General features: G+C 33.2%; 2 protein-coding genes across 2 annotated transcripts in view; one reads left to right on the top strand and one right to left on the bottom strand.

Annotated features, from left to right (window-relative positions):
• LOC127735371 (cytochrome c oxidase assembly factor 7B-like) overlaps positions 1-1,900 on the bottom strand; it is a 28,392-nt gene extending 26,492 nt beyond the window's left edge. The window contains exon 1 of the mRNA XM_052245533.1: positions 1,711-1,900. Within this exon, the coding sequence (XP_052101493.1) occupies positions 1,711-1,834 (124 nt within the window). The 5' untranslated portion in view covers positions 1,835-1,900. The remainder of the gene's footprint in view (positions 1-1,710) is intronic.
• On the top strand, positions 1,896-26,155 carry LOC127735155 (uncharacterized). The gene is made up of 3 exons (XM_052245257.1): positions 1,896-1,925; positions 13,584-13,651; positions 21,498-26,155. The coding sequence occupies exon 3, from the start codon at positions 21,519-21,521 to the stop codon at positions 24,012-24,014; it is 2,496 nt and encodes an 831-aa protein (XP_052101217.1). The 5' UTR covers positions 1,896-1,925; positions 13,584-13,651; positions 21,498-21,518; the 3' UTR covers positions 24,015-26,155.
• Positions 26,156-26,391: the final 236 nt, after the last annotated feature.

Here is a 26,391-nt window from a genome sequence, read left to right on the forward strand (position 1 = left end):
TGTAGAAAAAAGTTGTTTAACAAAGCAGCACTTGGGACAAGTAAAACAAAGAATTTATGATCAGTGTTTGCAAAATCAAAATGCAAACATACAGGAATCTTCTAAACTCAGTTTCTTTCGTCAAGTCTACAAAATGGGTCAAAGACCATCATATGTTGATTCAATAAACAATGTAAATGATAGAGCAGCAATATGCAAAATTAGCATAAGTGCACATTATTTAATGATTGAAAGGGGAAGACATCTTAACATTCCTAGCGAGGAAAGATACTGTCCTGTCTGTAACAAGAGTGCACACACAGAAATGTCTTGCCTACTATACTGACCATTGATTTTATGTTGATAGTCCTATATATAAAGTTTTACTACAAGTATCACATTAACATTTATGATCCAAGAAAATGAGGTCAAGGTCAGATAAACCAAGCCGGAAATACATGTACACCTTTAATACAATCCCTCCATACACAGAATATTGATGACCTATTGCTTATAGTATAAAAGAAACAGACCAAAGCATGGAAATTCTATATTGACCAATGAACCATGAAAATGAAGTCAAGGTCATTTGAACCCTGCCAGACAGACATGTACACATTAAAATCATTCCAAATATAGCTGACCTATTGCTTAAGGTATCTAAGAAAAAAGTTAATCAGGAAAACTGAACATTGACCAATCAACCATGAAAATGAGGTGAAGGTCAGATGATACCTGCCAGACAGACATATACACCTTACAATCATTCCATACACCAAATATTGCTTAAAGTGTAAGAAAAACAGACCAAAACACAAAAACTTAACATAAGCAATGAACCATGAAAACGAGGTCAAGGTCAAATAAAACCTGCCAGACTGACATGTACATCATTAAATATTTCCATACACCAAATATAGTTGACCTACTGCATACAGTATTAGGAAAACAGACCAAAACACAAAAATTTAACATTTAGCAATGAACCATGAAAACGAGGTCAAGGTCAAATAAAACCTGCCAGACTGACATGTACATCATTAAATATTTCCATACACCAAATATAGTTGACCTACTGCATACAGTTTAAGGAAAACCGACCAAAACACAAAAACTTAACATTTAGCAATGAACCTTGAAATGATGTCAAGGTCAAATAAAACATGCCAGACTGACATGTACATCGTAAAATATTTCCATACACCAAATATAGTTGACCTATATGTTTTTATATTCTGTCCTTAGAGCTTGTGTTGTATATTTAACTTATGCCGAATTAAAATAAATTTTTCTTATCTTATCTTCATTAGAATTTCTGTAATTCGCTGTAAAAAAAAGACCTCATTTGTACTTATAATTTTGTATGCCAGACAGGCCTTTTGTCTACAAAAACACTCATCAGTGACACTCGAATCAAAGCAGTTTAAACGTCAAATAAAATTAATAGTTAGTTAGCGTTGAATAAAGCATTGATGACCCAAAATTCTGAAAGGTTTGCCAAATACAGCTCAAACAATATCAGTTTAATGGTTTTGGTCATTGGGTCATTGGCTATCATGGGGCAGAAAAAAATGGTTAAAATAGACCTTGTCACTATTTTTGGAGCATGACAAAGTCTTTTATCATCACTGTTGAAGATGTTTAAATCCGGAAAAACGACCAGTATCCATTTTCTTTCTCAAATTACTCAATTCCGTTCTACAATTTATGTTGTCCAGTTTGTCAACTTACCGTCAGGATTCTTTTCACTAAAGCAATGAAAGGAATACTCGATTTCTATATTTTTAAGGTAATGTTTTACATCTTCTTCGTTACTCAAATCATACGAATAAGGAGTACTGGCACTTGTTGCCATTTTATATAATTGAACAAGTGCGACCTTGAGTTGTCGAAAGTTGAACTGTGATTTGCCACCAGATGGCAGTTCGCGCCAGAATAATCAAGTAGTAAGTATAACATTCAACAAATGTTGCATTTATTTCGATGACAGCATGCGTTGTTGGTTTTGACAATTATTTCAATAACAAGCTGTGTTTCCCACTTTCTTCTTCATACCTTTTAAACTGTTGACAGTGTCAGGGTGGTGTCAGATCGTTATTTTTAATGTTTGACAGTTGGCATGTTTACATCCCAGCGGCCATGTTTGTTATGTTTTCATTATTTGCAAGCCGAAAAAAAAAGTCCCAAAGTGATACGATGTGTAATTGTTCTCAATTATTGCCCAGTTTATGTTACCTGATTATTTTATTTATTGTCAACTGAATCTAACCAATCACTGAGTTTGGCATAAAGATGTATGATATTTCCAAAAAAGTGCTTTCTGTTTTGTCAAACCAGGTGCACATGTTGATTTCATCATATACAAAAATACACATAACGCAAGTCTATACATTCATGTGAATAAAGAATTTGCATATGAAATGTACTCGTTAGAATATAAAACTTTCATATTCAATATATTTTTGTTGATATTGAAGAAAAACTTCCTGGTATATGTGTAGGGAATTATAGCTATCTCGTATCATTGCAAACTCGTACCACTGAAAACAAACTTGTACCACTGCTAACTCGTACCACGGTAAATTCATACCATTTTTGTCGAGCCTTCGACTTTTGTCGAAAAAGCGAGACATAGCGATCCTACATTCCGTCGGCGTCGTCGTCGTCGTTGTCGTCGGCGGCGTCCACAAATATTCACTCTGTGGTTAAAGTTTTTGAAATTTTAATAACTTTCTTAAACTATCCTGGATTTCTACCAAACGTGGACAGAAGCTTGTTTATGATCATAAGATAGTATCCAGAAGTAAATTTTGTAAAAAAAAAATTCATTTTTTCCGTATTTTACTTATAAATGGACTTAGTTTTTCTGCCAGTTAACATTACATTCACTCTGTGGTTAAAGTTTTTGAAATTTTAATAACTTTCTTAAACTATCCTGGATTTCTACCAAACGTGGACAGAAGCTTGTTTATGATCATAAGATAGTATCCAGAAGTAAATTTTGTAAAAAAAAAAATTCATTTTTTCCGTATTTTACTTATAAATGGACTTAGTTTTTCTGCCAGTTAACATTACATTCACTCTGTGGTTAAAGTTTTTGAAATTTTAATAACTTTCTTAAACTATCCTGGATTTCTACCAAACTTGGAAAGAACCTTGTTTATGATCATAAGATAGTATCCAGAAGTAAATTTGGTAAAAAAAAAATTCCATTTTTTCCGTATTTTACTTATAAATGGACTTAGTTTTTCTGCCAGTTAACATTACATTCACTCTGTGGTTAAAGTTTTTAAAATTTTAACAACTTTCTTAAACTATCCTGGATTTGTACCAAACTTGGACAGAAGCTTGTTTATGATTAAAAGCTAGTATCTAGAAGGAAATTTTGTTCCATTTTTTCCGTGTTTTACTTATAAATGGACTTAGTTTTTTTTCCAGTTAACATTACATACAGTCTGCAGTTTAAGTTTTTAAAACATTTCCTGGATTTTTACCAAACTTGGACAGAAGCTACTTACAATCAAAAGATAGTATAGAGAGGAATATTTTTATTAATTTTTTTCCTCATTTTTGTTGAGCCTGTGATTAACAGCAAAAGTAGGCGAGACACTGGGTTCCGCGGAACCCTTACGAATTTTTAATTTGTATACTCGTACCAATTTATTTAAATGCATTCAAATGGTGTGTAAATAAGGAATTATATATACCAAGTGTAACGGTACTCTTTTCCTGGCACTGCTATTTTACTGCTTTTAATAATTTGGTTAGGATATATATGCATTCCTGATTTAAGGTACAGTCAATATTTACTTTTCAATTTGACAAAAACTGGGTCATGATCGTTCATTGGATGTAACCTTGTTTAACCATTCGAGACAATGTAAATAAAGCAATCAGCTGTCAACATGGTCAATGTACGTCCCTTGAGATGGGACATTATATTTGATCTAAAAAATTAGAAAACGGCTGCTGACTGACCTTTGGAATCACTAGAATGTATTTTTAATGGAACAAGTTTGCAGTGGTATGAGTTGTGAATGATACGACTTCAAAGTGGTACGAGTTTGCAGTGGTACGAGTTAACTTGCTTCCTGTGTAGGAATTATAATATGGCAAACACATGTACATATACCACCTTTTTTAACTAGATATAAAGTACATGAAGGAACCTGACAGGTCTACAGTCAATTCTGGTTAATTGCAAAGCCTATTTGTCAGACAAAATTATGCAATTAAGCGGCGTTTGCTTATATCCGAAATGCCAAATTATGGAGTCAAATAACATCGATAGTAAAGATCAGTAAAGGAAATCCCTGAAGTTGTGAAGAAAGATGAACGGCCATTATCCACTTACAACATATTGAATGTTGATTATTCTAATAAAAGTTTTATGTCTAGTGTCATTCTTGTTATTGTATTTTATATTCTTTCAATAAAGTTTATAAACACATTTTGTTTTAGTTTATTTGCCAACCGATGTCACCTTTACCTGGGATACAAAATTAGAACAAATTGTTCTAAAAATAGATTTGCTGCCTTTGATATGCAGTATTTACCGCTTGCACAGTGATGTAACACTGTTTCTTTAACCTCGTTAGTTTCGTTATGCAAAGCAGGAAACAGGTAAAGGGGCCATGCATGTACGGGTTATTTACTGGACACGAGTATTGAATGTGAGAAAATATAATAATTAGAAGTAAATGCTCTTTTCAAAAATCAATAAAAATAAATGATTGGCGTATAAAATTCTTCAACCATATATTAATGCCCTGTAATGTTTAACATAAATGCAAATCACCCCATGCCGAATTACGAGAGTACACATTGGATGGTCTTTCAAAGTTAATTAGCAAGCGTTATTGTTTTTAAAATTCACCCCAAATGTAATCTGTGGACAATGTTTGAAATCCAATCAATAAATACCACTTTTTGATTAAGAATGGTCCCAGACTACACGAAATTCGTCGGACCGTCGGACAAATCCGGTGAATAATGGATCGGTCTGGTAAAATTTTGTTGAATTCCAGTCTGAATGTCCGGTGTTGTTTTTTTTTCATGGATTTTTCAAGCATTCAAACAAAATTCCCAAACGATCTCAAAATTCATTTTTATCTTTAGTATTCATTACAGCAATGTTTATTTTGTTCAACCGCTAGCTTTATGCCGAAAATCACCAACAAGTAATGTGTAAATCCGAGTAAAAACATATCTGAATGACAAAAAAACAGACAATGGCTGCCATCAACCGGAAATGTAGACAATACCGGATCAGATTCCGGGAACGGATAAGGCTTATTCTGGGTTTGCCGATCAAATACAATAAATAAATTTAAAAAAACTAAGCAGGACACAAAATACAGCTATGAAATACAGTGTTCCAGCTAGGATTTGAAAATAGAGGGGCGCGTTTTTAAAAAAGGGCACTTTAGCGCGTTCTCCTGAAAAAAATCAAATACTTAATATTACCACATAATGACATATTTTTAGCAAGCATGTAGCTAAGTTAAATACTCTATACTATTACATACATTGAAAATTGTGTAGGTTTGGTTGTGAATTTAAATAAGAGTGCCAATGAGACAATTGTCTTTATTTCGATCTTGAGAAATAGATTGATTCAACAAATAAGTTTGTTAATTCAACTTTGAAAGTTTATTATCAATTCAACAAGCATCTCCGTAAATTTCATGTTGAGCGTATCTAATAATATCAATAATTTTGTCAAAACGGATTTCAATAAGAAAATTGATACAAAAATCGGACTTTCGAGAGCTCCGTAATCGGCACAATAATAAATTAATTCGACTTTGAAAGTTTATTATCAATTCAACATGCATATCCGTATATTTCATGTTGAGCGTATCTCATAATATCAATATTAAAGTTAGTCAAAACGGATTTCAATTTAAGAAAAATGTTATAAAAATCGGACTTTCGAGTGCTCCGTAATCGGTGGAATTTACAATAGAAGAACAATTGCGATATCTGATAAAAACCTTTCTTCTTCTCGATTTTTCATAAAGGTAAAGAATTAAATTATTTTTTAACCTTTGATGGTCATTATTCTTGAATAAAAAAGATGTAATAGACTGGCATGTCTTTGATATTTTCTTCTTGTCATTTTCTCGAGTTGGTCAATTTTTCTTTTTTTCGTCGGCATTTTGCGTGTTGACGATTTACAATATACTATTGGAATGATTCTTTTTTAATGAACGTTATTTTATGAATAACAATTACAATAGAAATGAACATCGTTCACTTTTATTTTATAAATTCTATTTTGCATCGTCAGGTGTTAAAAAATCAATTCATTTAACTTGGATGTTTGGTGCTTCAGGGCAAAGGGATTAGACAGGGTCGTAAATTTCACCTGATTAAGTAATTGACTCTTATCAAATAGGTGATTATAATACAGGTAACAAGTGTTAACAATTTTAATCTGTTGTCTTAATGAAGTGTGTGTATAAAGAACTCAACAAAATGGCGACAATATGAGGAAAAAAGATCGTTGTTTAAACTTTTTTCAAAAGGGCACAGAGGGGCGCAGGGGCGCTTAAAAAAGGCAGAGGGGCGCAAAATTTCGGGGGCGGGGCGCGGCGCCCCTCCATTTCATGCTAGCTGGAACACTGAAATATAAACACTAAAATTGAAAATCAAAAGATATATGAAAAAGAAAGAAGAAACAGGAAATATTTTATATAGAAACTCTAAATTATTTTTAGTTTACAAATAATTTTCATGTCATGTGACATTACTTTTCTTTATCACTGAAATGCATTCAAGCAATTGTGCACAACTTTCATCAAAATATACACTCTTATCACATGATTTTGTTTTTGTGCATTTTGGAGAGGAGTAGGCCACAAGAAGTCATAAGTTTGTTGTATTTTGTCGGATAACATACATTAAGATGTAAAAAAAAAATGGTCTGGTAAAATTTCATTCGGTCTGGTAAAGCTAGGTTGTTTACCAATCCGAATGTCCTGTAAAAATAAAATTCATTCGTGTAGTCTGTGGTCCTGTTTTTACAACAATTACCTGTTTGACATTTTATGACATCTACCTGTGTACACATCGAGGTTTATTTTAAAATCTAATTCCATCATACAAACACGAAAAAAACTGTTTTAAAACTTCATTTAAATAACTCAAAAGTGAATGTGAAATAATAGCAAATATAATGATGCATTCAAGAAAAATATACTTACCAAATTGCCGTTGCTGGTCAAAAATCTCATCAGTTTTAACTAAGCATATTAAGCTATTATGCTATTAAGCGGTATGCGATTAAGTGGAGTTGACTGTATTAGTATTCAACAACAATGCGGTTCACTTGAATTTGGCTTCAACAATATGTTTCATGTCGTTCTGCTCCAAGACATTCTGGCATACATTTTAAGTTGATTCTGCCCCTAGCAGGCAGACCTGCCAACTATCCCGATTTATTGGGAATATCCCCCATTAGAAGTGTTGACCTGAATTTTAAAATTCTTTATTTTATAAACTTAACACCATAAAACAGGCATTCAAATGAGTTAAAAGGGTATTTAAGCATATATATACTCATTCAAACAATAAAGTAGTAGATAAAGAACACTTATTACAATAATATAAGAGGATCATTAGTTCCTCTTGTGCTTAAATCCCCCATGGCGATATGAAAAGTTGGGAGGTTTGCCCTAGTATTTGAAATAATTACCATAGGGTTTACAATTAACTATGCCTGTATAAGAACAAGAGATAGTGAAATATTTTTAAATAATTTAGTGATTTAATGCAGTCACATTGGTCCAGTGTCCCATATAATTGTTAAATGAACAAACCAATCTACACAATGTGCAGTCAGTGATTTATAACATATGTTCCATAGTGCAAATGAGCCATATGAATAGTATAAAGTAAAAATACTATTCATGAAAATAGAACAGTCCGTGATTGGCTTGGGCAAGATTGATCAAATACCTTCCAGAAATTCATCAAATTTAACAGTGCACACTGGATTGCAAAAAAAAAATAAAATAGTTTCATTTGCTTATTTTTTAAGGTCGTAACCAGAAACTGACTTTTTTTAATGCTGCAGATCTCATTTCCCTTTTTCATTTGGAAAGGTGAGCTTTTGCCATCACTTGGCATCAGTCGTCGTCGCCTGTCCGGTGTAAACTATTTCAAACATCTTCTCCTCTGAAACTACTGAACCAAATTAAACCAAACTTAAGCTGAATGATTCTTAGGTTATCGAGAATAAAGTTTGTGTTTTATTTTCTGTTTCCTCAGAAAACATGGCCGCCATGGCTTAAAATAGAACATAGGGTAAAATGCAGTTTTTAGTCGGATATCTGATTTTTAGGTTATTGCCCCTGAATTGATGATTTTAAGGAAATTTTGCAGTTTTTCGGTTATTATCTTGAATTTTATTATGGATAAAGATAAACTGTAAACAGCAGAAATGTTCAGCAAAGTAAGATCTACAAATAAGTTTTTTTTGACCAAAATTGTCAATTGACCCCTTAAGGAGTTATTGTCCTTTAAAGACATTTTTTATACGACCGCAAAAATTAAAAATTTTTTGGTCGTATATTGGTATGACGTTGGCGTCGTCGTCGTCGTCTGGCGTCGTCCGAAGACACATTGGTTTTCGCACTCTAACTTAAGTTTAAGTCAATGGATCTCCATGAAATTTTACCATAAGGTTCAATACCACAAAAGGAAGGTTGGGATTGATTTTGGGCGTTATGGTACCAACAGTTAAGGAATTAGGGGCCAAAAATAAGCATTTTTGTAACTTTCAGACAATAACTTGTGTGTAAGTGTATGGATCTCTCTGACATTGTACCACAAGGTTCCATATCACAAAGGGAAGGCTGTAATTGATTTTGGGAGTAATTGCCTCAAAATTTTAGGAATTAGGGGCCAAAAAAGGGGCAAAAAACAAGCATTTTTCTAGTTTCATGACAATAACTTGTGTGTAAGTGTTTGGATATTTCTGAAATTGTACTACAAGGTTTCATATCACAAAGGGAAAGCTGGAATTGAGTTCGGGGGTAATTGCCTGAAACGTTTAGGAATTGGGGGCCAAAAAGGGGCCAAAAATAAGCATTTTTCTAGTTTCAAGACAATAACTTGTGTTCAAGTGTATGGATCTCTCTGAAATTGTACTGCAAGGTACCATACCACAAAGGGAAGGCTGGGATTGAGTTTGGGGGTGATGAATCATAAGGGGGTTCAAAAAATTGGGGGGGGGGGGGGGTTTCTTTTTTTTTCTTTTTTTTCTTTTTTTTTCTTTTAAAATTTTCCATTTTAAGTTGGTTATTTCTGATTTATATTTAAAAGTAAATAAAAATGATATGGTAGGAGATACACACCAAACAGGATGTGTAAATTTTTATATAATAAGTATTGTGCAATAGCAAGAAATTTTCAATTGCACAGTATTGCACAATAGCAAGAAATCTTCAATTGCACAGTATTGCGCAATAGCAAGAAATCTTCAATTGCACAGTATTGCGCAATAGCAAGAAATATCCAATAGCACAATATTGTGCAATAGCAAGAAATTGTCAATTGTATAGTATTGCGCAATAGCAAGAAATATTCAATTGCACAGTATTGTGCAAAAGAAGATACTTCTTATAAATTGCTTATTTCTTGATCAATTTCAATGGGGTTTTATTCTTGAATTCTTGGGGTTCTTTAATATGCTGAATATAACCGTGTATTAAGTTTTTGGATTTTGGGCCCTGTTTTTAAATTGGTCCACATTGAGGTCATAAGGGTCCAAAATTTAACTTTGTTTGATTTCATCAAAAATTGAATTATTGGGGTTCTTTGATATGCCGAATCTAACCGTGTATTTAGATTCTTAATTTTTGGTTCTGTTTTCAAATTGGTCTACATTAAGGTCCAAAGGGTCCAAAATTAAACTTAGTTTGATTTTAACAAAAATTGAATTTTTAGTGTTCTTTGATATGCTGAATCTAAACATGTATTTAGATTTTTGTCAAGCCTGCGACTTTTGTCGCAGAAAGCTCGACATAGGGATAGTGATCCGGCGGCGGCGGCGGCGTTAGCTAACTTCTTAAAAGCTTTATATTTTAGAAGGTGGAAGAGCTGGATGCTTCATACTTTGTATATGGATGCCTCATGTTACGAAGTTTCAGTCAGTCACATGTCCAATGTCCTTGACCTCATTTTCATGGTTCAGTGACTACTTGAAAAAAAAGTTAAGATTTTTTGTAATGTTAAATTCTCTCTTATTATAAGTAATAGGATAACTATATTTGGTATGTGCGTACCTAACAAGGTCCTGATGACCGTCATACAGTTTTCATTTGACCTCGACCTCATTTGATCAGTGAACAAGGTTAAGTTTTCGTGGTCAAGTCCATATCTCATATACTATAAGCAATAGGTCTCATATATTCGGTGTATGGAAGGACTGTAAGGTGTACATGTCCAACTGGCAAGTGTCATCTGACCTTGACCTCATTTTCATGGTTCAGTTATTAGTTAAGTTTTTGTGTTTTGGTCTGTTTTTCTTATACTGTATGCAATAGGTCTACTATATTTGGTGTATGGAATGATTGTAAGGTGTACATGTCTAGCTGGCAGGTGTCATCTGACCTTGACCTCATTTTCATGGTTCAGTGGTTATAGTTAAGTTTTTGTGTTTTGGTCTGTTTTTCCTGTATTGTATGCAATAGGTCTACTATATTTGGTGTATGGAATGATTGTAAGGTGTACATGTCTAGCTGGCAGGTGTCATCTGACCTTGACCTCATTTTCATGGTTCAGTGGTCAAAGTTAAAGTTTTTGTGTTTTGGTCTGTTTTTCTAATACTACATGTATATGCAATAGTTCAGCTATATTTGGTGTATGAAAATATTTTATGATCTAAATGTCAGTCACGCAGGTTTTATGTGACCTTGACCTCATTTTCAAGGTTCATTGCTTAGTGTTAAGTTTTTGTGTTTTGGTCTGTTTTCTTAAACTATAAGCAATAGGTCAGCTAAATTTGTAGTATGGAAGAATTGTTAGCTGTATATGCCTGCCTAGCATGGTTCATCTGACCTTGACCCCAATTTCATGGTTCATTGGTCAATGTTTAGTTTACTTGGTTAATGTTAAGTTTATGTGACAGTTGTAATAAAGCTTTATATTTAGGACTATCAACATAATATCAATGATTAGTAAAGAAGGCGAGACATTTCAGCGTGTGCACTCTTGTTGATTATGGGCCCAGTTTTCAAGTTGGTCCAAATCAGGGTCCAAAATTAAACTTTGTTTGATTTCAACAAAAATTGAATATATGGGGTTCTTTGATATGCTGAATCTAACCATGTATTTAGATTTTTGGGCCCCGTTATCAACTTTGTCCACATTGAGGTCAAAAGGGTCCAAAATTAAACTTTGTTTGATTTCATCAAAAATTGAATTCTTGGGGTTCTTTGATATGCTGAATCTAACCATGTATTTAGATTTTGGATATTGGACCATAATAGGTGAATGTCCAATTTAAAATTTTTAAGTTCTTAGACCACATTCATTCTGTGTCAGAAACCTATGCTGTGTCAAATATTTAATCACAATCCAAATTCAGAGCTGTATCAAGCTTGAATGTTGTGTCCATACTTGCCCCAACTGTTCAGGGTTTCGACCTCTGCGGTCGTATCAAGCTGCGCCCTGCGGAGCATTTTATTCACAATTTGTTCATATAGCTTGCTTACGTCCCTCCGTCGTCAACATGTCGGATATTAACTCAAAAAAGCTTTAACCAATATGCATGAAACTTTGATGAATTGTTTATATCTATTGACGTGAGCTCCCTTTCGTTTTTTATAAATTTCAGATTTACCGTTTCCGAGTTTTGGGGTTTTATTCATTAAAAAAGGGGGGGTTTTCCAGTTTTCCGACAATAACTCAAGAATGCTTTCACCAACTTGCAAGAAATTTTGGTGAATTGTTTATATGTATCTATTGACATGAGCTCCCTTTAGGATTTTTATAAATTTTAGATTAAACGTTTCCGAGTTACTGGGTTTTATTCATAAAAAAAGGGGGATTTTCCAGTTTTCGGACAATAACTAAAAAATGCTTTCAGCAGTTCTCATGAAACTTTGGTGAATTGTTTATATCTGTTGATGTAAGCTCCCTTTAGAATTTTATAAATTTTAGATTCAACATTTCTGAGTTATGGGGTTTTATTCTTTAAAAATGGGGGGATTTTCCAGTTTTTGGACAATAACTCAAAAATGCTTTCAGCAGTTCTCATGAAACTTTGGTGAATTAATCATAGCTATTGATTTAATCTCCCTATTGATTTTCATAAATTTCAAATATGACATTGAGAAGAAATTGAACTTTATTTGTTTATAGTCTGACAACAGATTTACTAAGTATTGCGCAACAGCACTGTGTATTGCACAACAGCAAGAAATCTTTATATAAATTCAATTCATATAACCAATTTCAAGATCTTTGACTACATTTATTCAGAAACCTATAATATGTCAAATATTTAATTACAATCCAAATTCAGACCTGTATCAAGCTTGAATATTGTGTCCATTTTTGCCCCAACTGGTCAGGGTTGGACCTCTGCGGGCGTATCCAGCTGCGCTCAGCGAAGCAGTTTATTTGCTTTTGAAGAAAAATGACAGATACAAAGAACATTTAAAAGGCATTTTTAAGCCACTCATTAATATATATTGAAAAGCAAAAATAATCATTGATGAAAGATTTAAGCAAAAAATTACATGTGAGAGATTCAGGCTCTTGAGAGCCTCTTGTTTTGGGCTAAATTATGTTGATGCTGTTTCTCTCTGTAAATTAAACATGAATTACTGTCAATAATTGGAACTTTTAAAACATTTGAAAGTATAAATACTACTTACATGTATAATCAAAATGACAAAAAAAGAAAACATGGTTTTGCACACTAATAAATTGTAATAATCATAATGGCTCAAATTACTTCAATAGTACAAAGATAAATTTTTAATAAGTATGTTAAATCACTATTTTGTTTTCGCAATGAAAATTATCAAATGCCTTCATAGGTCATCAGTTGAAAAAGGTTGAAATCATCCCTGCACAATTTTATGTAAGATAACTACCACTGTGGTCTGGAGGTAGCATCCTCGCCTTGAGTACTAAAGTTGGTAGGTTCGATCCCACTCAATCAAACCAAAGACTTTGGGAACTTGATGTTTGCTGCTTTTCGATAAGTAAACAGGGTAAAGGAGTAAGAGCAAAGTCATAGTATGAATAATTTGTGTGAACTGTTACTGACTGAACTGAAGCGTTCAAAAATCTGTCTCAGACTGTCAGTCTAGTACAAAAGAGGGTTAAAATTCATTTCTTACTAACATGTTTTCATCCTGAATATGCATTTAATTTGCCAAAGAATGTTAAACAGCCATCCATCATCATAATTCTGTTGAATAGATATGGACATGTTTCTTTTTTTCCTTTTGAAGATTATTTTAAATGAGCAAGTGTAACTCAATTCTAAATATTACATTGTACATAAAATTGAATCATTTTGCAATTTTATTCAATATATACATCTATGTTATGTATGACTGCAATATGAATTATCATTTCAGAGAGTGTTTTGAAGATAAAAAGATACAGGCATACAGATACGTCCATTGAAATGTCTATCTGAAAACAGGTACAAATTAGAGATCCAAAATAATAGTAACTTGTAAATGGATAAATATTTTAAGATACATTACTGTACATGCTGCAAGGATGTGTTTTTTTTTTATGCCCCTGCGTAAGCGGAGGGGGCATTAAGTTTTACCCTTTTCCGTCTGTACAACCATCCATACGTCCGTCAGTACGTCCCAAAATTGGTTTCCGTTCTCTAACTTTTGTTTGTCTCAACCAAATGTTATGAAACTTATACACAATGCTTATTACTACAAAACACAGATCAAGTTTGAATTTTGGTGGCGTCACTTTAACTGTTCTAGAGTTATGCCCCTTTATAAATGGAAAAGTTGCAAAATTTTTCATTTCCGTTCTCTAGTTTGCCTCAACCAAATGTTATGAAACTTATACACAATGCTTATTACCACAATACACAGATCAAGTTTGAATTTTGGTGGTGTCACTTTTACTGTTATAGAGTTATGCCCCTTTACAAATGGAAATAAAATTTTCATTTTTTTTTTCTAAAAATATTAATGATGTCATTGTTCAAGTAATATTTAAAATTGGAGTTATCTTCCTTTGTCCATGATTATAGTTGAATCAACTACAATCAATGCTTTATACAATGCAATGTTTAATTTTGCCTTCCACTGATAAAACAGATCAAGTTGAATTTGGGTAGTGTCACTTTAACCATTATTGAGTTTTGCCCCTTTATAAATCGAAAAATGCAAAATTTTTAGTTTCCTTTCTGTAACTTAAGTTTGCCCCAACCAAACATGAAACCTATACACAATACTTATTACCACAAAACTAAGATCAAGTACAAATTTGGGTAGCGTCACTTTTATTGTTCTTGAGTGGGCATCATCTGTGTCCATGGGGACACATTCTCCATTTATTCTTCATAATTGAATTTAAATTTTATTTTTTAATCTTAATTTTCGTCCGCATTTGCTGAAAAGTAATAAAATGATGCAATTAATCTTCTCTCTTGATCAAGTACTCCTGTCGAGTGTGTCAATCTACCTGTACAAGTGATTAGCAATCATAAGCCGGATATTCCTCAGGGCTTTAAAACAGTAATCAGGAAAAGGGGATATGCAATTGATTATAATTGCTAACAAAAATGGCGATGGCTAGCAAAATGAAAACAAATTTTGACAACTCTTTTCAATCATAGTGCAGTAATTTAAAAATGGTGGGTACAATGGCGAAGATAATTTAACGATGGCGTTGCACCTTCCTAAAACAGGGCATGGAGATCCTAGCATATCATAAGAATGCTTGAGCGTGGCGATTAGTGTTCTCAGACACATTCCTCTTTTATTTCCTAAACTATTGAAGTCAAGGATTTAACCACTATAGAGTCGTACAAAGTAGCATCTGTTGTTGTTGAGATTTATGGTTGGTTTTGCATTGTCAACAAAAATCTTGGACACTGTCACACATCAAATTTTTAATAAATGGTGGCAGATAATCAGCATACGTACAATTGCCTGTAATTGCTTATATCCACTTCATTTGAACTTTGATGGATAGTTGTCTCATTAGGGCCCCGCCGAATGGTGGACGCCCTATAGTGATCCGTCTGTCCGTCCGTAACAAATTGTGTCCGCTCTATATCTAGAGAACCGTTATGATTTCAAAGTTTATACTTGACATGTATATTAACCAACACCAGAGGGTGTGTCATAATGTATGAACAACTTCCTAGGTCAAAAACTTTGGTTTTAGTTGACAACCCCATGTCCTATGGTAAAGATTGTGTCCGCTCTACATCTTGAGAACCGTTATGATTTCAAAGTTTATGCTTGACATGTATATAAACCAACACCAGAGGGTGTGTCATAATGTATGTACAACTTCCTAGTTCAAAGGTCAAGGTCATAAACTTCGGTTTCAGTTGACAATCCCATGTAAAATGATAAAGATACAATTTTTTTACCACACATTATTCACAGCGGGGCCCACAGAGATGGCTCCCATCTCAATGATATCTAGTTGGCAATCATACCACATCTCCTTATTTTTAGTCCCCTACCGACGGAGTCAAAGGGGACTTTAGGTTTGCATTCCATCCATCTGTCTGTCTGTCTGTCCATTCGTCAGTCAGGCAAAACAGTTTTCCACACTTTTTATGGCCCCGCCGTAGCGGAGGGGGCATTAAGTTTTACCCTTGTCCGTACGTCCCGAAATTGGTTTCCGTTCTCTAACTTTAGTTTGCCTCAACTAAAGGTTATGAAACTCATACACAATGATTATTACCACAAAACACAGATCAAGTTTGAAGTTGGGTGGCGTCACTTCTACCTTTCAAGAGTTGTGCCCCTTTGCAAATGGAAAAATTGCTGAATTTTTAGGCAGTTAAGCTGCCTTATGCTAGCACCCTAGATTTGTGTTCTTCCTAACGAATGCTGAAAAAAGTGCCATTGTTGTAATCTAGCAGGCTAATATGTTATTTATAACTAATTGGACATTTTTTTCATTCTTTTAATTCTGGAATACAAAAAATATGACCAGAATAACCTTAAATGATCGTCGAACGACGCATAATATTTGAAGTTGCACATAGGAAATAGTGCTCAATAGAAATCCGTACGTAGTTTATTATCCCCTGTGCTTTTGGCTAAGATGGCAAAGAACAATTGTATGAAATATTTCATCGCCGAAAATCTGTAATTACAAGTCGTTTATATTTCCCAAATGGCAAAATGCGTAGGAATATTGTTCATGTACACCAAATCTCTATGATAGAGGGAATAAAGTTATATATAGTACACATGTAGTCTAAGTTGGCGGTAATTTTAACTTACACGAAACGTAAGTTCGTTTGATTCTGATGATATAAAGTCCGATTAAGCGAAAGAACTCTTAATCATGATATTCTTTTAGTTTAAGAAGATTGTGATTATTTAATTGATTTCAATTAAATGTATGCACATTTAAATTCCTTTCTTTTATTAAATTATTCCGTTTATCACTGAACTTGTTGTTATTTTATGAATGAAAAACCGGAAATCGACGTTATCAATGTCGACCAATCAGGTCGATGTTTTAAGAAATGCGGAATAACTCGTCCCAGAGACAAGTCGGACCGTCTAAGAAAACAACTCGGACCCCTTGTCAGGTTAACTTAGGGTTTCATAAAATGTAAGACTAACATGTCTAGCGGAGCCATCAATCTTTCGTTTGTGCATTGGGAACTATTTAGGGGTATTTTGAGGGGCCTAAAGAAGGGAGGGGTTTACTGTAGAACCCTATGGGATTTTATTTTCAAATGACTATTTATACTCGAAAACAGTAAGTGATAGACACGCGTGGTCTTCAGTAATGAGAACAGGACAATGAAACAAATCAAATAAAATATAGGGTGTGTCCCTGGGGGTCATCCCACCCCCCTTCAATTTGAAAATGTTCTTTTATCTTGTAAACGGTCGCGATCCCCACCCCTAAACCATATATATACTTGTATGGGACAATAAAACAAATCAAATGAAAATTTGGGGGAATCTTTGGCGTCACCCCACCCCCTTCTGTTTCAGAACTTGTAAACGGTCGATATCCCCCCCCTTAACCATATATATTCATGTATGGGACAATATAACAAATTAAATGAAATATAGGGGGAGTCCCTGGAGTCACCCCACCCCCTCCTGTTTGAGAACTTGGAAACGGTCGAGATCCCCACCCCTAAACCATATATATTAATATATGGGACAATATAACAAATCAAATGAAATATAGGGGGAGTCCCTGGGGTCACCCCACCCCCTCTTGTTTGAGAACTTGGAAACGGTCGAGATCCCCACCCCTAAACCATATAAATTAATGTATGGGACAATATAACAAATCAAATGAAATATAGGGGGAGTCCCTGGGGTCACCCCACCCCCTATTGTTTGAGAACTTGTAAGCGGTTGAAATCCCCACTCCTAAACCATATATATTCATGTATGGGACAATATAACAAATCAAATGAAATATAGGGGGAGTCCCTGGGGTCAACCCACCCCCTCCTGTTTGAGAACTTGTAAACGGTCCCCACTCCTAAACCATATTTATTCCTGTTTGTCATTTCAAAATAATTTGAATGATATACAGGGTCAATCTCCTAGGCGTCACATTATGTGACATATGCATATCACTTTACTAGACCAAACCAATGTGTACTGGACTTTGCCCAATGTCAGGCGACCATGGGAATGACGAATTATGGGAGCTTTGTTTGGGAGACTTCGTAACAGCATCCTGTTACAATTATTTCTTGTTTATTATAAAATTTTATTGATGCAAAAAATGAGTCTAGGTAAATTGAATTTTAACTATTTTTTGAATTATTTCTGGGCCTATAAAAATTTTCATTTATGGCTCATTTTAAAGAAAACATATAAATTTTTCAAGCAGTGTAAAGCCCAAGAATGTTTGACCAATTGTTTTATTTGACCGGAGAACCTGAGATCACCCCCAGTTTTTGGTGGGGTTGGTGTTGCTTAGTCTTCAGTTTTCTATGTTGTGTCATCTGTACTATTATTTGTCTGTTTGTCTTTTTATTTTTGGCCATGGCGTTGTCAGTTTGTTTTCGATCTATGAGTTTGACTGTCCCTCTGGTATCTTTCGTCCCTCTTTTATAATCACCTGTCATTTTATTCCAAACTTGGTATGGAGTGATATCACGGACTTGGGGTGAAGGTGGGGGTCATTTACATTTACTATGGTCAGGGCAGTCAGACCTCACCTTTGATCCCTGTAGTAGTAAACATTTGTCTGATTTGTGTCTCATAACTTTTGTGCTGTAGAACCCAAACTCAGTGTTCCTTCCAGGGAAGCAAGTCCATTCATACAATTACGCCAACTTGTACCACTAAAAGTCAACTGGTACCAACGTTAACTACCAACTAGAACACCTGCAATCATTGCGAACTTGTACCACTGCAGACTCACCATTAAAAATATACATTGATATATGCGTTGCTTTAGAAAACCTTGATAAAATATTAATAAATTTGCCTTAATAATCAATTCATTAAATAAACATAAATGTACAATATACGAATGTTTAATGTTTGTTCTTTCAAATCTGAAAAAAAAATTTGAAGCAACACTGCCACAGTTTTCATAATTACGTTTGCCTTGGTTTTTGGTTAACTGCCTGCAGCGCTTACAGTGCTTTGATTCATTTCCGTTCTCTAACTTAAGTTTGCCTCAACCAAATGTTAAGAAACTTATACACAATGCTTATAACCACAAAACACAGATCAGGTTTGAATTTTGGTGGCGTCACTTATACAGTTCTAGAGTTATGCCCCTTTACAAATGGAAAAATTGCTGAATTTTTCGTTTCCTTTCTCTTACTTAAGTTAGCCTCAACCAAATGTTATGAAACTTATACACAATGCTTATTACCACAAAACACAGATCAAGTATGCATATTGAGGGTGTCACTTTAACCATTCTAGAGTTATGCCCCTTTACAAATGGAAAAATTGCTGAATTTTCTGTTTCCGTTCTCCAACTTAAGTTAGCCTCAACCAAATGTTATGAAACTTATACACAATGCTTATTACCACAAAATACAGATCAAGTTTGAACTTTGGGGATGTCACTTTTATTGTTCTAGAGTTATTCCCCATTACAAATAGAAAAATTGCTGAATTTTCCGTTTCCGTTCTTTAACTTAAGTTTGCCTCAACCAAATGTTATGAAACTTATACACAGTACTTATTACCTCAAAACTCAGATCAAGTACAAATTTTGGTAGCTTCACTTTTACCGTTCTTCAGTTATGTCCCTTTATAACTTTATATGATATGCAAGTGGGGGCATCATCTGTGTCCCATGGACACATTCCCCATTTATTTTTCACAATTTGGTCACTTTTAATTATGAAATAAGTAAAGAGTTACAACAACTGATATTTTGGTGGAAAGTTTTTGAGGAAATCCCCATTAAACATTAGGGTCAGTTTTGAAACCCATAACACATACATTTTTTTGGTCTTCATTACTTTTTATGCCCCCGCCGTACCGGAGGGGGCATTAAGTTTTACCCTTGTCCGTCTGTACGTACGTACGTACGTACGTCCGTCTGTACGTCCCGAAATTGGTTTCCGTTCTCTAACTTGAGTTTGCCTCAACCAAATGTTATGAAACTTATACACAATGCTTATTACCACAAAACACAGATCAAGTTTGAATTTTGGTGGCGTCACTTTAACCGATCTAGAGTTATGCCCCTTTATAAAAGGAAATATTGCAAAATTTTTAGTTTCCGTTCTCTAACTTAAGTTTGCCTCAACCAAATGTTATGAAACTTATACACAATGCTTATTACCACAAAACACAGATCAAGTTTGAATTTTGGTGGTGTCACTTTAACCGATCTAGAGTTATTCCCCTTTATAAAAGGAAAAATTGCAAAATTTTTATTTTCTTCTAAATATCAAGTTTATATAATATATTTTTAAAATTGGAGTTATCTTCCTTTGACCATGATTATAGTTGAATCAACTACAATCAATGCTTTATACAATGCAATGTTTAATTTTGACTACCACTGATAAAACACAGATCAAGTTGAATTTGGGTAGTGTCACTTTAACCATTATTGAGTTATGCCCCTTTATAAATAGAAAGATTGCAAAATTTTTTAGTTTCCATTCTGTAACTGAAGTTTTCCCCAGCCAAACATTGTGAAACCTATACACAATATTCATTCCAACAAAACTCGGTAAAGATCAAGTACATTTTTTTTGTTTCAGTTCTCTAACTTGAGTTTGCCTCAACCAAATGTTATGAAACTTATACACAATGCTAATTACTACATAATACAGATTAAGTACGAAATTAGGTGGCAACACTTTTACCATTCTAGAGTTATGTCCCATTATAAACATAAAAATTGCTGAATTTTTTAGTTTGTCTCAACCAAATGTTGTAAAACTTATACACAACCGTTCTAGAGTTATGCGTCATTACAAATAGAAAAATTGCTGAATTTTTAGTTTCTGTTCTCTACTTAAGTTAGCCTCAACCAAATGTTATGAGACTTACACACAATGCTTATTACCACAAAACTCAGATCAAGTTCAAATTTGGGTAGTGTCACTTTTACCGTTCTTCAGTTATGTCCCTTTATAACTATATGATATGCAAGCGGGGGCATCATCTGTGTCCACATGCGGACACTATCCACATTTATTAATTTTATTTTTAATTTATAAAGCTGCATTAATTTTGTTTAAATATATGGATAAATTTATAAGAGCTCAACAATAATAATATATATATGAAGTTTGTATGCTTAAAGAAAAGAACAACAACTATCTGAAAAGTTACATCAGAACAAAGAATTTTATATTTCGGACCATACCATTTGTATTGTAAGGTGATTAGATCAACACCTTACGAAAGTTTAAAGTTTAATATTTTTTCATTCTTTTCTAGCAATTTGAATTTTGATAGAAAAAAAACAGGTACAATACACAGTTTTTAACTTTAAAAGTATTTTATGTTTCATCACATTTTCACATGACACAAGAATAAAATATGGTCAGAAAATTTGAAATGCAATGTATATGGGTGGTATTCAAAATATTGTACAAAAATGTACTCCATTTAATATATAAGTAAGGAGTTGTTGTATGATTTACAATGAGACAACTGTCGGCCAGACCAAAAGACAAATTTATTAAACAACAAAGACGTTAGAGTTAAAATGTGACTAGAATGGTCAAAGGTATTTAAAATGTTGCTTTTAAAAGAACTTGCATTAAAAGTTGTATGAAATAAGAAAGGAGCAATCATTACAGTTTTCAACCAGTACCTCAAAATCACAATTCATTATTGTAATCTTATTTTCAGGTTAGCTGTGAAAGTGACAATATGACAGACTTCAATAGCTCTTTCTTGGCCCACCTTAAGAAATCAGAGCAGGAAAGAAACAAAGAATTCATGAAAATCCGTGCATTTAAGAATAAACCATATACTTATGCTGTTGAAAAACTCTTAAGAAAGTATAAACGAAAGATCTGGAGAAACAAACCTCATCGGAAGAAAGTGCACAAAACAGTTAAAGGTGACGTTCTGAAGATCAAAAGTAGAAGCCGATACTCATGGCCAACTTTGAATGATAGAAAGAGTGGTTTAAGTAAGAGTCATTCATTTGATTCAGCAGTCTTGCCAGATCTGGGTGAGTGTAAAGACTTTCCTATGTCAGAGATTGGAACTCGTAATAATGGAAACAGCCCATTTAATAGTAGTACCAGTTGCAGTTCACCTCCAGATTCACAGCTATTCTCAAAGGTTGAAACAAGTGGAAAAAATGACAAAATTCAATGTCAGAAATGTAGACTTGGAAACTCTGAACAAAACAATAACACAAATGTTAGATGTACATGTGTTCTAAGAAGTGTACAAGTTAGCTGTGACATTGAAATGAAAACTGAAGGAGAAACAAGTGAAGACGGCACTGATTCAGAAAATGAAGATGTTTCTGAGAAAAATTCATTGTCAAAAGTTCATGAAGCTGTTAAATCTAGGACTGTTGAAAACAATGACAGTGATAAATGTATGAATTCAGAAGGTTATACTAGTGAAAACTGTTCAGAAAATGATACTGCCGGTGAAACGTACATTGATGTGGAAAGTTTGGATGATAGTAGTGAGATAAAATCAACTGAAATCACAAATTCAGTTTCAAATAAAGTAACAGAAGTATTTGAAAATGGAATTGTGGATGAAAAAGTGCAATATGTTGGGTCCAATGTCAAACATTCTCAGCCATCAACACAAATCGCCCAAGTCAAATGGCAGCAACAATTCATGTCATTCATATCATCAGCAACAACACCTAGTGAAGGAGATAATGAGCAGGACTCAAAATCACAATCTCCACGAAGAAAACGATCTCGGAAAGTAAGACAGAGTATGTGTCCTTGCTGTATGGGATCTGGACATCATAGAAGAAAATCAGAAGACTTAGTGAGATATCGTAAACCACATTCCATGATGAGAGATCATAGGCGATTTATTCGTGATATGACTCAGCTCATCTCGTTACGAAACAAAGTGATGGAAGTGTGTAGGCTTTTGTTCCCACAATGTGTTCATGAAATATTTAATTACGCCAGTCCAGATAGTGAAGATGTGGACAAGTGTATTGATCAAATGATTTCTATTCTTCATAATGCACACCAGCAATTTTTACACAATTTGAACAGTAAATCTGAGGTCAGCAGGAGTGGTAAAAGTAAGAAAAAGTTCAAATCTGAAAGAAAAGGGAATCTCAAATATGATCAGATCAATTCAAATGAATATGTTGTATCAATTTGTGATCCTTCCAAACCAATATTGGACCCTGAAAAACAAGGTCCACAAGACTCAATGAACAATCCATCCTCTGATGATGAAGCGCCACCTATATTACTTTGTTCTCAATCAGACCAATTGAATAAATCTGCTGAACCTGAATTATTGTCAAAGTTGTGCCTCCCAGGTAGTAATGAAGGTATTGTTTATGCTATTCCTGTAGAGAACGGGATAGTTTATCCTCATCAGACTCAAGTCCTTTTGACTGGAGATATATCAGAAAATGAAGGTTATGTCAATGAGGATTTATTTCAGAACCGAAATAAAAACAAAAATAAAGATGATATTGAAAAAGGCGAAAATCATGAGAGAATTTTGTCTGAGGCTGATTCTGGTATTGTGAATGACCATGACGTTAGTTCTCCTGAAGATGTGGGAAAAAGTAGCATACTTTACCAGAAGAAAAATATAATATCGAAAGACATAATTTCGAAATCAAAAACTAGTCCAAATAGTGCTAAAACTGAACAAACTGCTAATATATTTGATTTATTTTCTAAGTATGAATCAACTCCTTCTAAAGCGGAAGAAAAGTCAGAAATGCAATACAATGTGTTGAATTCTAGTCATGAAGATAAAAAAAGTGAGCACAAAACTAATGCTAAATCAAGCGACCGCAATATATTTGAAAGCTTATTTGGTATGAATATAGAATCATCAGTTCCACCAACACATTGTGAACAAAAAGATGGCTCTTTTGATGAGATATGTGACCAAGAAATTCAAAGTTTTTATTTCCCTTTAAATAACTCTGACAATTTTGGCAGCAACTCTCCGACTCAAGAAGACAAACCAAAAGAAACTTATGTTGAAGTCTATGATCCTGCCATCGTTTTGTGTAAGAAACCAAAGATTTGTTTACGAGCATTTAAAGAGAAAATTTGTCTTCTATTAAGATGGCTCTTACCAGAAATAACATTTGAAAGGAATTTTTTCAAGAATACAGACAATCTCGAGTATGTCCTTGATGCAGTAATTCTTAGTAATAAGAAAGATTCATTGACTTTATGATATTTTTTACTGAATATATATTAACAATGATGTTATATGATCAGCTATTTTTATATACATATTTTGTATGCTTCAATTGTTTACATTATTGAAAATTCAGGTATTGAAATAGTAGACTATATGATCTGTTTCTGTAATTGTTTAGGGCTGTTCGTCAATTGATTTTATGGGGAGGGGGATTAAAAGGCACTCCTATTAAAATTTGATGGATGGTTATTTTTTTTAAGAAAGATAGTCTGGAGAATTATAGGAATTGATCAATTAAATTGGGGGGGGGGGGGGGGGGGGGGGGACCAAAAGTGATTCCCCTCTAAACATTTAATTCTGGAACAGCCCTTTAGTTTATCTAACTCAAAATTCTCAGTACTGTACATTTGGTACCTAGCTTTTCATTGTTAGGTTCATTAAAGAAAAGTGTTGAAATTTTCCCAATAATACTACATACTGACCTACGTAAGCTAAAAATGACTCAGGATTAAATTTATTATCTATGATTTTACTTATGTCTATGCCGAGAAAAAGACTATTCATATCAGGTCAGTTATTCACCAATATTTTTGTTTATCATATAGTCATGATAGTGCAGATCTAGACATGTTGGATCAATCCAAACGTATGTTCAGTGATACTACATTTAAAGCTTTTAATCTCAAATAAAGATCATGAATAAATTTAATAGAGACCATTTTTTGCATATATTATTGCAATATTACCTTTTACTGGCTTTATTCTAAAATTACAACTACTAAGTCTGCATTTAGTATTAACCATAGAGTACAGATCTAGAATTCTTCAACAAAGTAAAAGCAATATATTAAATGTGCACTTACATATAAGTCTTTATATTTAAGATATTTAATGAAAAATAGAAGAAAATTTCAGAAATACAAATGAAAAAGAAGCATTTAAAAATATATATTTGTAAAAAAAAATGAAAGTTGAAAAAGGAATTTTTCAGAATCTGCTTTTTAATATAATTTTGGGCATCTCACATTTGCATTTTATTTTCCAAATAAATGAACACACTTATTGCAGGAATGATTAAGTGTTTGAACTCCTGGTTGCATGTTGTAATTGTTATCTTAAAGTTGAAAATTTGAATGCAGTTTTTACTTTATTTTTGAATAACTATGTTACATGTACAAAGGGTTATTGATTGTTGATTTACATGAATTGTTATGTAATTATTTTGTAAATAGTGCTGTACATAGTTCTGACGGTTTATACCATGGACTTTCTAAGTAAAACATGTGATAATTCACTGTTGTTGTGGGTTGGTAATTCTTGTTTTTGTTTTTTTGTTTTTTTTTTATTTAGATTTCCTTAAAACGACCATACAAATTTGATTTCTAGTTATTCATATACACTTATCCAAATTTTTCTTGTACAATTTTATAATTTTTTATTTTAATTTTAGTTTTAAGTTAATTAGTGTTAAAAATACAGCTCTAATTTCTCATAAACTGAAGTTTTTACGTCTAAACAATTGAAACATTCTAAAAGTAGAAATGGAAAGCTATCATTCCTTTAAAAATTTATGTTTAAATTATTTGAAATAAGAGTTAAAGAATTGACTTTGATTCCTTTGTGGTTTGTTTTCACAATCATCCTTTATCTAAAACTCTTATGAAATTGATTATCGACCAGTTGATTTAGCATCAGATTTGTTATATTGCTGCAATAGGAAAAAAGGAAAACAACATTGACAAGAGTTACGATTTGAAAAAAACTATTTTAAACTGTTATTATGTTTTGTACATTGTACTGTATAGAATTAGTCCTAATGAATTTACCATACATTTGTACATTTGTACATTTTATTTTTGGTAGATTTTCTCAGTATTTTTTGTATTAGACAATAAGCTGAATCCAGTGATTGTTATTTAATGAGTATTATGTACATTTACTTGAAATTATACTTTTAATAAAAAAAAAACTCAGTTTATAAGAATGTGATGAGCATGCAAATTAATTTATTGTTTCTTGTAGAAAATAAGAGCCTTGAATTGATTGCAAGACATTGTATATTCATTAAGTATTGCAATATTATACATACAATGACATATGAAAAGGTTGTCATTCATAATAAAAAAAAAAAAATTAAATTAAATAAAGTTAAAACACTTTGAAATAATGAGAAATAGAGAGAATAATGACAGATGTAGCTCCAATGAAGCCTTCATAAGGTGAAGCAAAAATAATTATGTTTATCAGCTGGGTACAAATTATGACAAATAAAATGTATAGGTACATTGTAATGCCCAAAACTCTTTGAAATAATGGTTGAATATTTTCTTAAAGTGTACAGCTCTAAAAGGCAGGTTGGTGATTAGTAAAATAACGTATTGCTATATTTCATTGGTGAGAACAAACACAA

Source organism: Mytilus californianus, unplaced genomic scaffold, assembly GCF_021869535.1.
Source record: "Mytilus californianus isolate M0D057914Y unplaced genomic scaffold, xbMytCali1.0.p SCAF_1, whole genome shotgun sequence".
In the NCBI taxonomy this organism is placed as follows: domain Eukaryota; kingdom Metazoa; phylum Mollusca; class Bivalvia; order Mytilida; family Mytilidae; genus Mytilus; species Mytilus californianus.

What these genes read in the sequence shown, in the direction of transcription:
- LOC127735155 (XM_052245257.1), top strand. Translation starts at nt 21,519, where the DNA reads ATGACAGACTTCAATAGCTCTTTCTTGGCCCACCTTAAGAAATCAGAG.